This window comes from Gekko japonicus, unplaced genomic scaffold (genome assembly GCF_001447785.1).
Source record: "Gekko japonicus isolate JY-2015 unplaced genomic scaffold, Gekko_japonicus_V1.1 scaffold893, whole genome shotgun sequence".
NCBI lineage: Eukaryota > Metazoa > Chordata > Lepidosauria > Squamata > Gekkonidae > Gekko > Gekko japonicus.
The window spans coordinates 383,623-398,373 of NW_015170302.1; the positions used below are offsets into that span (position 1 = coordinate 383,623).

Sequence of the window (14,751 nt, forward strand, 5' to 3'; positions counted from 1 at the left end):
CTGACGACATCGTTTTGTGATGGGGAAGGGGAAGCGCATGTTAGCTACACAATGCCAGGCTCAGACGCATCCTGCAGCGCACAATGATGGGCACAAGGCAGTGCATCGCGCGTCGAGAAGCACTCTCGCATCACACCTCTAGAAGTGACCCTATGACTACATCCCCACCCCCCCAAGGGATCCAATAAGGACTGGCAAAGGAAAAGCGGGTTTACTCATGCTGGAACTATCGGGACAGTTACGCAACTTGCAATTTGGGGTATCAGCAGGGAAGTCACAGGAGAGTCTCTTATGCCTTAGTAAGAACCTCTGGCCAACTTGCGAGAGTTCATCTGCAGTTAACAATCCTCAGATGCTACAAGGGTGGCTGATCTGGTCTGATGAAGAGATACGAGATCGTTTTGATAGGGAAGTTATCCCATGAATCCTTCCCTCAGGATCAACCATTCGGCTGGAAGGCCTGCTACCACACGTGGACAAGGGAGACTGGGAAAGGGGGAGGGGACTCTATGACTATCATGCTGTGAGAGTGAAGAATGGCTGGCGATGATCTCTCAGCCATTCGACAACGTGTTTACATTAAGACATTATGCCACTCCCTTGTCTATTCATCTCTTGCCCTCCTAAAACCTGGCTCCACCCAACAATTTCAACACTACCTTTCACCTGCTTTCATCCCCACACGATTTCACCTTGCACTCACTCCACTCTCTCCCCCAATCAGTCTGTTCCAAGAAGGACAGAGAGGGAAGGAGCAGGGAAGACGGCAAACAACAGAGGAGAGGGCCGGATTCAGATCGAGGCCGGCAGATAAAAAGCTCGACATTAGCCAACCCAATGAAATAAGATGGAGCAAGATCTTCCAAAACGGTTGCAAAGACCAGGGATAAACACACATGCAGGCAGGCAACCTTAACTGACTTTCCACCCGTGATTGGTCCGCGCCTAAGATGAGTGACACCAGGACCAGCCTCTCCGTCAAGCAAAATATTGTCATCTGACTGCCCACTATTTGACTGCAGTCATATTCTCTGAAGCCAAGAATGCTGGGGCAGGGGACCACTCACCAGTTTGGTGTACAGCAGTTTGGTGTAGTGGTTAAGTGCGCGGACTCTAATCTGGGAGAACCGGGTTTGATTCCCCACTCCTCCACTTGCAGCTGCTGGATGACCTTAGGCAAGCCATAGTTCTGGCACAGCTGTCCTTGAAAAAGAGCACTCCTCAAAAGAGCTCCCTCAGCTCCCACCTACCTCACAGGCTGTCTGTCGTGGGGAGGGGAAGGGAAAGGAGTTTGTAAGCCGCTCTGAGACTCCTTTGGATAGTGAAGGGCGGGGTATAAACCCAATCTCTTCTTCACCCATTTTGATCCAGCAAGGGCTATTTGCCCTCTGGCCCTGCAGTTCTAGCACCAGAGCAAAGCTTCTGCCTGCTGGTCGTCCACTATAAAGGCATCCGTTTCCAAGCATGCTGCGAAGATCACAGCCCACGGCTGCCCACTGTAAAGCCCTGACGTTGCCAGTCCGTTCACTTTCAGGAGAACTGTAAAATGTCCTTGTTTCACAATGATCGTTAAAATTTAACCTTGTGTTTGTGACGTAGAACAGGCCTGCTCATGGTCTGTCGTTTAAATAAAATTAATGCAGTGAAAATGGTGGGGGAAGGTGCCATCAAGTCGCAGATTACTTATGGCGATCCCGGAGGGTTTCCAAGGCAAGAGATGTTCAGAGGCAGGTTTACCATTTTCTGCCTCTGTGTAGCAACCCTGGACTTCCTTGGTGGTCTCCCATCCAAGTACTAACCAGGGCCAACCCTGCTTAGCTTCTGAGATCGGGTGAGATGGGGCTAGCCTGCGCCTTCCAGAAAATACTTGGCCGCGATTTGACAATATTTGATCAATCACTTGACCAAACCACATTTTGGATTGGCCAATACCCAACCCTAGCCACCATTTTGTTTTTAAGCATTTTTAAGGAAAGGAGACTAAAGGAAAAAATAGGAGGAGTGACAGAAAGAGAAGACGAAAACAAAGAAAGGGAGCAACGGGGGGGGGGGGGGGGGGTAAAAAAAAAATTAAAAAATATGAAAAGAATATTCTGCAGACTGGGCTGAACACAGAGTTTCAGGCCGGAAGACTGAATATATTACACTCCTTGGATTCCCCCTTGTCTCTGTTCAAAGTCCCACTCTGCAGCCATCAGGTGCTGCTTAGCAGCCCTGAATGAGAGAGGGAGGGGAAGAGAGAGAGAACTCTACCTGCCAAAGAGTTCCATGTGCTCAAGCTGTGCAAGGACAGGTTCTACAATGAAAGGTCTTCCTTCCTGTGAGAGCTCTGAAAAGTGGGGGCAACAAATCCAACACACACAGAGGCATGCGCACGCACCCGTCCACATGTTCCGATGCAAGCCTTTTACGAAAGGGCCACCTTTGCGCCAACATCATGAGTCATCGCCATGCTGATTGTCACGAATGCCACACCTCACTGTGTTTACAGGGCGAGGCAAACAACCTGGTAAGAAAGGCTGCCCCGTTTGCATGTAAGAAGCACGGATCTTCTTTTCACTGACCCAAGTCAGACTCGAACACCCTGACAGCCTTTTCATTTTTCGACTAGCAGCTTACAGCAAGATATGAATCCTAGGGGTGTGCGTGCAGTATATACCAAGCCGAATTAGTACCCGAAAAATACCTTACAGGCATTGAGCAAGGGGTTGGACTAGATGGCCTGTATGAACCCTTCAAATCCTGTGATTCTATGACCCTTTTCTACTGTCAGCCAGTTCAGTGAGCCCACAATATGAGTGGTGGTAGTAGAAAGTACCATCAAGTTGCAGCTGACTTATGACACTCCCGTAGAGCAGAGGTGTCAAACATGCGGCTCGGGGGCCGGATCAGGCCCCCGGAGGGCTTCTATCAGGCCCACAGTGGAACTGGCTGTCTTCTGCTTCTTCTTCCAGTTCTGCTGCTGCTGCATCATTGTAGGTTTGCAGCTTACAGATACACACCTGAACATACTCAAGATTGCAACAGCACAGACATTTTGATGCAATAATTCAGAGCAGGAGGTGTCAGTTATCAGACACTGCTAAATAAACAAAATATTGCAAGAGTGCTAATATTTTAAGCATGTTTTTATTTTAAGCAAAAAATACCCCTTTGTGTTTGTGTCCTTCATAAAGTTTATATCTCCTCTACCTGGCATTACATTTTATGACACACATATCCCGACCCAACAAGGTCTCATTTATGTCAGGTCCGGCCCTCATAACAAATGAGTTCGACACACCTGCTGTAGAGTTTTCAAGGCAAGAAACAAGCAGAGGTGGTTTGCCATTGCCTGTCCCTGAGTAGCAACCCTGGACTTCCATGGCGGTCTCCTATAAAAGTACTAACCAGGTCCTACCCTGATTAGCTTCCAAGATCTGAGAAGATCAGTCTAGCCTGGGCCATCCAGGTCACACTCATAACTTTGCATAAACGCAACACGAACAGAGCCAAGGGCTGCCATCAAGTTCGGAAACTGAAGTCACCGTTTGTTTCGTACCTGAATTCTTTGGTGCTGCATAAGGCCGGAGAAGCAGACAAGCTGCGTGTCTTTGCCCGACCCCGCATGGAGCTGGCGCAGCTCCATTCTTCGTCAGCATGACATGCGGAGCACTGGAAGCAGGCTGATTCCGAGGTCATGTCTTCTCCAGCGGGGCCAAAGCCCTCTGGATCCATCGCCAGTCAGGGAAAATCACTTCCTTAAAGAGAAGAAAAAAGTTTTTTAAAAAAATATATATCTGAAAACTCAAAGTCATGCTATTTTTTTTCCCTGCTGGATCAGACAATGTACATCGAACATTTTCTTTCCTACAATGGCCATCTGGGTGCTCATAAGCAGGCTGTGCTTCATAAGCAGGCTGTGAAAACAGCAGTTTCTACCCAGTGTTTGGCATCTGGTACTTGGCTGCTGTACATGAAGCTTCCATTTTAAGTCACTGTCGCTAATAGTTTTTCTAAATTTGGCCAGACCTCTTCTTGAACAGAACACACCAAATTGGAAAGAACAAGAGTACTCTAAATTGTGAACCAACTGATCCCGCCTCCCACTGAAATATCAAAGACAATGGGTAAAATAATACCGTTAGAACCTCCCTTTTATGTGTATCTATGATTGTTTGTTTTTTGTTTGTCTTATAACATTGAAATAAAAACACATTGAATTAAAAGAAAAAAAGAACACACCAAACTGGAAAGAACAAGAGTACTCTAAATTGTGAACCAGTTGATCCGCCCTCCTCCCACGGAGATCTCACAGACCCCACGACTGACCTCCACTATTTTCCTTCAACTCAACTACCCTCAATATCCCATGCCTCCTATACAGCAACAAGTATGTTCATCGTGACGTTTATTGTTTTGAGAAGCATCTTTTAAAAAATTATACACACACAGAAATACTTTTCTGCAAACCCTGGGAGTCCAACAAATATGCTGAAATCCCAACCTTGTCTGGGAGTGACCCTATTTGACCGCTCTGACGGACGTGGAAATACTGTGTTGGCTATTAGAGTGAGAGACCGACTCCAAAACTGTATTTAGCTAATACTGACAGACTGGATAAAAGGATAAGGGATGTAAGGAACTTTGAACACCCTAGATCACACTTTATCTATCTCTACCTGTCTCCTCCGTCTAGGAGCTCAGGTGGGCATACATGGTTCTCTCCACCCTCCATATTATCCTCAGAGCAACTGTGCCTTGCCTATGTGAGACCATGACAAAGGCCAGATTTGAACTATGAGTGTTCTGATGCATAATTAAGGCTATGCTCAGACACCGCTATTAAACTGACAAGAATAAGCCAACAATGCCACGGGCTCATGAATTCACTTCCTTGTGCACGAATATTGAATTCCTCCTGGCTTGTGGCAATTTATTTATTGTGACAAATTAATCCACTATTTAAACAGACTGCTGTTTGTTGCTTACAAATCTGGATTCGAACACACTTTTTTTGAGACGGAAGCATTCCTGGCTTATTCTTATCGTGAATGAATCAAAATCTGCTTGCAAAGTGTACATTTTTTCTTCACTCTTTTACCCACTGTGCCATACCAACAGGATATAAGCACAAAAGATAACTGTAATCAATCAAAATCAGCTCACAAAGGGCAGTCTTAGAGCCTGCCTGTCACCCCTGACCAAACTTTTTGCCCTTCCCCAAGAAACTGTCCCATTTCCGAGAAGGGTAAGTCGTCCAAATAGTCCACAGGACCCAGGGAGGGACTTGTGGCTCACTAACAGAGCATCAGCTTGGCATGCAGAAAGTCCCAGGTTCAATCCCCAGCATCTCGTTAAAAGAATCAGGTAGGAGGGGATGTGAAAGACCTCAGCCTGAGGCCCTGGAGAGCCACTACCTGTCTAAGTAGACAATGCTGACTTTGATGGACCAAGGGTCAGATTCAGTTTAAAGCAGCTTTATGTTTACATGTGCTTATTATGACCAAGTAAACACATTTTAAAATGTGCTTATTGGTATTAATGCAGCAGTTCTAAAGTTCTTTTCACATCAGGCTCTCTTCCAAAGTATACTCTCTGCCTTCAGAGCAGCTCACACAAGCAGCTATCTCTTTGTCGTGTGATAGCACAAAATTTTCACATGCAAGTACCGTACATGGTGAACAGTCTGTCTCTGTGAGCATAAAGACCTCTGGACCAGAGCAAAGCTCAGGAGTCTTCAAATGGAGAAAGCTTATCTGGGAAGAGACAGTGATCAGGGTATTGTAAGCTAATTTAACTTCCATTCACTTTTCCCCCAAGTACGTCTTCTAAAATCTCCAAGCTTTGTTTAATACAACACGACTACTCTCTCCTCTGCTCTTGTCCTTCTGGTCTGTTTGGTGTTGGAGAGGTAATTTCATCATCTCCGTTATCAGCCAGAAGCTGATTTTCTTTCTTCATCTGAACACAGAATCTGATACCAGCTCCACCTTCCACGACTCAAACAATTCAAGACTGTCAGGCACTCAACACAAGATGCATGCCTTATGATTGGGGACGGAGTCACCCTCCCACACATACACTTCTATAACTCGGTCTGATGCAGAGTTCTCGAGAACTCAAAAGATTGGGTGGTGTTTTGTTTGAGTCTGGGTGGTGCTCCAGGGCTCTTTTTGTAGAAAAAGCCCGGCAGGAACTCATTAGCATAATAGGCCACACCCAACAGCAGGAACTCATTAGCATATTGGGCCACACCCCTGACAGCACAGCTCATTAGCACATTAGGCTGCACCCACATGTTACCAGAAGTGTGGTCATCCAGCCACACCCACCTTTCACTTGTTATTCTGTTTACCTTGTTTGTTGTCAAAACCCAGGGCCTTTTTTTGTAGCAGGAACTCCTTTGCATGTTAGGCCACACACCCCTAATTGTAGCCAATCCTAATGGGTTTCTGCTGTTGGGTGTGGCCTATTATGCTAATGAGTTCCTGCTGGGCGTGGCCAACTTGGGAGCCAGCCGGAACTCCGTTCCTGTGCGTTCCTGCCCAAAAATAGCCCTGGCTATCCCTACTTGCCTTTCACTCTGCCTGCATCAGGATCTTATCCTTCCCCAGAGCTCCACTTTTCCTTCAAGTTTCATAACTCACTCCCTTCCCCTTGCTTTTTCAGAACTGCTGTAGTAATACCAGATAGGGTTATTTTTTAATTAGAAATACATACATATTTCATCCCGTGTTTGTACCAGACACAGCCTGTGATTTTTAAACAGTTTATTGGAAAGGGTACAAGGTATTCTAGCGGTTTCCAAGCTAATTGTCCAGGTTCTTTGAAGATAAAAACCCCCCAGAGCATATGCTAGTCCCCAAGCTTCGTGGTTTCTTCACTCTAGGCAGGCTGCATCTGGCCAGACAGGATACAAGCACAGAGCATCAAATGAAAAGAGAATGACAATGGAGGATGAAATGCAGCCTTGCAAATTAAGTTCACAAACTATGCTAGCCTGCTGGACTATACAGACCTAACATCCAATCATTCATGATACATTGACAGCATCCAAAGGAAATAAAGAACCAACTTTACAAAAATTAAATTTAGTGCTATTTCTGTCTGGTTGCCAGGAGATAACTGTAAATTGCTTAATGGTATTTACAAGCCAGAGGTAGCTTCTCCCCTTTACTGCTCTTCATCTGACAAAGTGCACTCAAGGCCATGAAATCTAAAGAGGTCACAAGACTTCACTTTTGTTTTTGCAACAGACTAACAAAACTGCCCCACTGAATTTCTTCCTTTAGCAAGAGGAAGCAAATAAAGGTGTTTAAATCCAAGCTTTCATCTTAAATTTCCAAGGTGACCAACACTATTTTATCTACAGCATAAAAACCACTAAAAACAACTAACGTGACTGCCCCATAACATCTAGTCTGTTCCTGTCAGAGGACAAAAAAGAAAAAGAAAAAAAGAATTCTTCAGTTGTTTCCAAAAGAATAGAGAGATAAAGGGAAACATATGAGGAACAGAATTTAGGGCAACAGGTGACAGCTATACCTGGCTTTTCCTCTGAGAAGTTTTGAGTGGTTTTACACGTGTCTCACAATCAGTCTCCTACCCAGTCTCCATGGTCAGACCTGCCTAGCTTTTGTAGTGAAACCGTATCAAGTGTCTTCCAATGTTCTTAAGGTCTGCTAAGAAAATCCTTGCCCATTCTCCACTTCTACCCAAACCAGTGATGTGACAAGAACTGGCGCCTGGCCTATTTCCCTAGCTTGCCTGCCCTGCTGACTCAGCCTAAAATACAAAAACAAAAAAACAAAAAACCACCTCCTACTTTTATAAACAAGGTTTTTAAAATGTGCTCCATGCCCCTTGCCGATTTCTGCACCACTTCTCAGTTCTCTGCAACGAATAACCAAAGAATCTCTCACCCCTGTCTCATCTGTGCAGCAGCTGTGAAAAGTTGCCACATTCTTGGTTTTAACTCTCAGAGGCGGGACAGGCCATAGAACTAGACCTTCAAAATTTCACAATAGCAGCTCATGGATTTTGGCCTTTGTGACAAGCACTCGGAAAGTGCCTGACCACTTGTGGGCGTGTTCCAGTTGGAAACCGGTTAAGCTTTAACGGCTCTCTCGCTCTCCTTTTTTTTTTTTGCAAGGCTAGCCCAATCTTGCGAGATCTCAGTAGCTAAACAGGGTCAAGCCCTGGTCACTATTTGGATGGGAGACCACCAAGAAAGATCAGGGTGTCTATGCAGAGGCAGGCAATGGCAAACCTCTGAACATCTCTTGCCTTGAAAACCCTATGGGTTTGCAAGAAGTTGGCTGTGACTTGATGGCAAAAAGAAAGGGTCTTTCTACACCAATCCCTCTCCAGTACAGACTGAGAGGCATAGCCCTACGAAAACGTCGAAAAAAGCAACTCTATCCAGAAGAGGTGCTCACAATACTAAGGCAGATGGAACATACTGAAATGTCAGAAGTGGAGTTAAAGAATTACTCTCTCACTGTTTGCTTCCCCCACCCCCAGCAAGGCCCCACCCTGAAGTAAATACCACAAGGGCTTTTTTTCAGGGGGAACGCGCCAGAACCAAGTTCTGGAACCTCTTTGACAGAATTCTTTCAAAAATGTTTAAAAGTTTCAGTCTGTATACTGAAAACTTCATTTCCCTCTTGAGAGATCCGGCACCTAATTTTTTTAAAAAAAATAAATCCCTAAATACCACTTCTCCCCAGATTATGAGAGCAGGTCTGTAACTTACCATTTTACCCTCATAAATTCACACGCAAAAGGAATTATAGGCTTGTTAAAACGATAAGCAGGCCTTCCATACAGGCTGAAGTTATCTGAGATTGTTTGAATACATAAATTTCAGGGGAAAGCAAAAGTATGCAATTTAAAAGCCCCATGTGCAAATCAAAATAAAGTTTAGCTACTTCCATAGATAACTTCTCTTTGCTAGCATTAGCCAACACATAAGAACATAAGAGAAGCCAATGTTGGATCAGGCCAAAGGCCCATCCAGTCCAACACTCTGTGACACAGTGGCCAAAAATACCAGGTGCCATCAGATCCACTAGTGGAGCCAGGACACTAGAAGCCCTCCCACTGTTGACCCCCCAGTGTTAAGTCGCTCGCTTAACAAAGAAGTCGGAGAGTGATTCAGCAAGAACACAACTTTATTCTTCAACCTGAACACAACTCCAACACGGATCAACATCTGATAGCCAGAACAGTTCAGCTTTTACACTGCAGTTGTCCTGCTTTTAAACTCTCCCGGCTAATGTAGCCACACCCACTGTACAAATACCAACCAATACGGTTGTTCATATAAGGACCAATCACGGACGTTCCCGCTCAGGGAGCTTGCTGTAAGGTGATTGGCTAGGTGCTTCCTGGGCTAGCAATGCGATTGGATGGATCTGGATCCTAGCCCAGGACGAAGCTCAACATGGCAAGTCAATTAGATGTTTCACATACATCATGCATTCAATGGCAGCTATTGAATACATTACACCAAGCACCAAGAATACAGAGCATCACCTGCCCCAGAGTCCCTATCCATACCTTGTGGCTAATAGCCACTGATGGACCTCTGCTCCATATGCTTATCTAATTCCCTCTTGAACACGTTCGCTTGCCTGATAATCACTTACTAAAACAGCACCCCTGCATAGCTTCCAGTCCATCAGAGATCTCAGGAGGAGGATTGGGGCAATCTTATGTGAGCTGAATGTCAGCCTCTCAAATTTTTTTTACCTTTTTGTGTTGGCAAACAAATTTGGGGGGCAAAGGGAAAGAAGAGAGAGAGGGCTGTGTCTGGCCAGACACGATGGGAAGAAGCTGAAGAAGCAACAATGCTGACTGCACCTCAACAGTTCACATGAGTCCCTCCAGCCTAGAACTGGCTACGCACGCCAGGCAAAATGGTGTGGCATGTTCTACCCCCAAGCAAGCATCACTAGTCATCAACCAAGCAGCACCTGTAGCAGAGCAACACGAAGCTAATACATTGGGAGAGGAGAAAAGGAAAGAACTTTGTACTTTTAAAAATAGTGGAAGCTGCTGTTATGGTAAAGAAGTGGGACATACGTCAAATACATAAGAGACAGGTGCCAGTCATGAGTACATGACCTTGCATTTCATGGCAGTTCAAGAAAAGTGGCTTCACTCTTTTATGGGTCTCACAACTCTCCTTACGAAACAGCATCCAAATGCAAACTTATACATTTCTTCTCTGGGAACAGATCAGCCAGATAGGATTAGTCCAAAGATTAAAAAGGATTTATTTGGAGGGCTCGCAATTTGCAACCTCAAAAATCCAACACTTAAAATGGGGTGACGCATTCGAGGGAAGGGTTGGACAAATATTTCAGAGTGGCTGGCACATTATTCGAGCGTGGGCACAGCTCTATCGCAGCCCAGTAAAGCCCATCTTCAGAAATAACCCTTTTGCCTGTGTTATATGACACACTGCTAACAAAGCAGAGAGGCAGGGTACTCGAGGTTACCAAGTTAAACAAAAGCAAAATTTAAAAAAACAGTTCCTGGATGGCTGCAATCTGTACACTTTCGAAGACTCGTCTGCCTTTATCTTTCAATTTTGCTGCTTTACAAGCTCATAACAATGCAACAACACTTCCTTCTCAGTGTACAACAGGATTATTTCTGTTGTACCACCACTTGTATGGGCCTTTACAGATAAAGGCCACCCAGGAAGAAATAGCCAAAGTTTCAACAATAAGTAAGCAAGACAAAATAGGAAGACAAACAAGATGAGAATGATTAAGGATTTAAAAAAATGGGTACAGCTTTCCCTCCTCAGTGTAGCCTACCATTCTTTTACACAAGTGAAAATATGCACATAAACCTCATGGTAATGTATACTATGTAATTCCAGCCGTTCACTGTCTGCCAAATGCGCCAGTTTCTGTGCCTGTAGAGATCTGTGCCAACATCATACAATATGTAGCAATAAGTGTGGTGTGTCCAAACAGCTTCCAACTACTATTTGGTCATATCATCATTAATGGAACAGAAATGCTAGATGACCCCATAAGATGTCAGCTTACAAATTACACATTAAGACCTTGATGTAATACTCGTAACGCAAGAAGACAGTGGCACATTCAGAATCCAGAACAAGAACGCACTTGATCTTGGCCTTATTCTCCCCTCTCATTTACATTTAAGCCTCTCCTTTATTCGGCATTTCATAATGGAGTAACACATGCAAACATTCCCCCCCCACACACCCCAAGCATTTTTCTCATCAGCACACACATTAGCTAAAATACAGTTTTGTTTTTGTTTTCTTCAATATGAGTTCCTGCCATAAATAAAATAACTTTTAAGGACTTCACCCTGCAGTCTGATTACTGTTAGCCGTATTTTACACGAGGGAACTCAAGCTGACAGACAGCAATCTGACCAAGGCTATCCAGTAACACCAAAACAAAGGTAGAACTTGAACTCACGCCTCAAACTTGGTTGTTTGTAAGCTGGGCTGTACCTCTGTACAAACTGTAGAGGATGATCTGCTAAAAGTATTGCAGTTCCTTAAAAGCTTCCTCTTCCCACTACAAGTTACTCAACTATTACCATTATTTACAGAGAAGTGAAAAAGCAGAAGCATTGCCGGGAAAGAAAATAACACAACATACACAAAAACAAAGTTTTAGCCTGTGCTCGCCCCCCCCACATTAGACAACTACCTAGCATGTATTCCAGAGCCACATTCCACTGTAACTACTTTTAAGATACACAATACTCAGACTATTCAGAAACACAATCCATTAGAACAATAGAACTTCCACATCTGCCGAACTCCTGAAGCTTTATAAACTTCAGACGCAAACATTGACATGTCGCTGGCTCAGTTCAGACATCTTGCCAAACCATGGTTAAGAAACCTACAAGCAAATCCTGGCTTACACTTCTGCTTCAATTTTCCATCAGCTCAGCATTCCATGTCTCCAGAGCAGCATCAACAGCTGTGACTACGATTTCTCAGTTCAGACACCATGCAACAAGTGTAGTCGGTACAAACCATGGTAAGGAAACCCACTTCAAATCACGGTTTCCAATTCTGCTGTGCTGACTGCTCATAAAGCACGGTTTGTCAGCTCAGACATGAAGTCAAGCTGTAATTACTTTTCCTTAACTTCAGTCTGGATTCAGATCTGAACTGAGTCATTTTCTTTCAGCCTACCTTACAGAAATTACCATGGGGATAAAATAGGGAACACCCATGCCTGCCACACAGAGCTCCTTGAAGAGAAATAGAACGCAAATATAATATACTGTGTTTGATGTTATGGATGCATATGCCCATACCCCTACAAACACCCAGAGGAAGAAACAGAATCTACACAGGAAGTAAGTTTGGCAAAATCTTGCTTTATTATCCAAAAACTGGTACAAGTTACTTGAAGAATTTTGATCTATTCTCTGCAATGAAAGCTTATTGATTTTAAGAATAAAAAATAGCATTATCAAACTGTCAATGCTACATATCAAAATGTACAGGAAAAGGCCTCAGGGAAGGGCTTTTTATTCCCGACAAATCTCACTTCAGTAACACTATAAGCAACTTTTAAAAATGTAGTAAAATCTTTTGGCTTTCTGTAAATGTCAAAGGAAAACTAAGGAACCAGGATGGTATTTACCCATAAAAGTGAGTTTTGCCAAATTTACAACGCTGCACAGGGCAAAGGCTACAGCTAACAAAAGTCAGAAAAGTTAGAACCAGCTTTGTATAAAAGTACCACGGCAGAAATGGAACATTTTTTCTAGGGGGAAAAAGCCAAAAGTCTAGTGGAGTTGAACGGCTCCTCCCCCACTCCCCTTTGATTTATGTAACCAGGAGAAATCTGCCCATTTACGTCAAAAGTTAAAAATAAGCAGAACCTCAAAGCCCTTAAGACCCAAACCTATCCTGAGAGTCTGGGAAGAGTCTTGTGGGCTCAGCCAGTGCCTCCTACTGCAGGGTCACTATTCTCTACAGCCTACACCTCCTTTACCCCCCCCCACTCCTATTTATTTATTTGGTTTATATACTGCGCTGTCCCCAATTTGGGGCTCAGGGCGGTTCACAACAACTATAAATACAATGCCGATATAAATATGATAAATATATGTGTAGCATAAAAGTTAAAAACAGTAAAAGTAACCCTACTCCTGCCCCCCACATCCTTTTCTCTTCCTGCCTCTCACCTTCATAATCTCACCCCCCACAGGCATCTGTTGCCAACCTCCCTTTTGCCCTTCTTGCTCCATCAACACCCCCCCCCAATAACAGGTATTTCATGGCCTTACTCCTCCTAGAGAGGAGACAACTGAGAGGTGATATGATCACCATTTTCAAGTCCTTGAAGGGCTGTCATAAAGAGGATGGTGCAGAGTTGTTCAGAGGAGACATAAGATTAAAGTGTTGAGTAAAGTATAGTAAATAAGATCATCTAGATATTAACCAGGGTTCCTTAAAGTTCATAGTTCAACCAATATGCATTCATATACTGTATACCCCTTGGCTGGTTTTGTGTTTGTGTTGTTTCTTTCTCTGCAAGTGAATGCACTTCGGAGTAAAAAAATAAAAATGTGATTAAAAAAAGAGAGTTGTTTTCTGTTGCCACAGAAGGTCGGATCAAAAGAGTTTTCAGCTAAACATTAGGAAGAACTTCCAAACAGTTAGAGCGGTTGAACAGGCTTCCTTGGGAGGTGGTGGGCTCTCCTTCTTTGGAGTTTTTAAGCAGAGGGGAGATGGCCATCTGACAGCAATGGCTGATTCTGTAAACTTAGGCAGATCACAAGACGGGAAGGCAGGAAGGGTTGCAACAGCGCTTAGTTCTCCTGGCCCTTTCTTACATGCCCAGGGAAATGCCGATTGCCACTTTGGGGTCCGGAAGCCATTTTTCTCCAGGCCAGTTTGGCCGGGGATCCTGGGGGATTCTTTTTGCCATCTTCTGGGCCTGGAGCAGTGGTCACTGGGTGTGTGTGTGGGGGAGGGTACTTGTGAATTTCCTGCCTTGTGCAGGGGGTTGGACTAGATGACCCTGGAGGTCCCTTCCAACTCTATGATTCCCATTCAGCTGTGATTTGACAGCAATTATTCAGATAAATGACATATACTAGTTTAACTGCCATAGAGGTAAGTGCCATAGATAACCAGCAGCCTGAAAAACCACGGAGCAGGGGTCACTGGGGTGGGGGAGGAGGTAGTTGTGAATTTCCTGCCTTGTGCAGGGGGTTGGACTAGATGACCCTGGAGGGCCCTTCCAACTCTATGATTCCCATTCAGCTGTGATTTGACAGCAATTATTCAGATAAATGACATATACTAGTTTAACTGCCATAGAGGTAAGTGCCATAGATAACCAGCAGCCTGAAAAACCACGGAGCAGGGGTCACTGGGGTGGGGGAGGAGGTAGTTGTGAATTTCCTGCATTGTGCAGGGGGTTGGACTAGATGACCCTGGAGGGCCCTTCCAACTCTATGATTCTCATTCAGCTGTGATTTGACAGCAATTATTCAGATAAATGACATATACTAGTTTAACTGCCATAGAGGTAAGTGCCATAGATAACCAGCAGCCTGAAAAACCACGGAGCAGGGGTCACTGGGGTGGGGGAGGAGGTAGTTGTGAATTTCCTGCATTGTGCAGGGGGTTGGACTAGATGACCCTGGAGGTCCCTTCCAACTCTGATTCCTTCTTCCCCCCCATACCTTCTCCCCCTCATGCACCTCCTGCAGCACTACTTCCTTCCCCCTTACCCC

The 14,751-nt window shown here is 44.6% G+C and overlaps 1 protein-coding gene across 1 annotated transcript in view; it reads right to left on the reverse strand.

Annotated features, from left to right (window-relative positions):
* Positions 1-11,480, reverse strand: part of NADK (NAD kinase) — a 63,343-nt gene extending 51,863 nt beyond the window's left edge. The window contains exons 1-2 of the mRNA XM_015417957.1: positions 11,454-11,480; positions 3,542-3,740 (exon numbers count right to left, since the gene is read on the reverse strand). Of these exons, the coding sequence (XP_015273443.1) occupies positions 3,542-3,717 (176 nt within the window). The 5' untranslated portion in view covers positions 3,718-3,740; positions 11,454-11,480. The remainder of the gene's footprint in view (positions 1-3,541; positions 3,741-11,453) is intronic.
* Between the last annotated feature and the right edge of the window lie 3,271 nt (positions 11,481-14,751).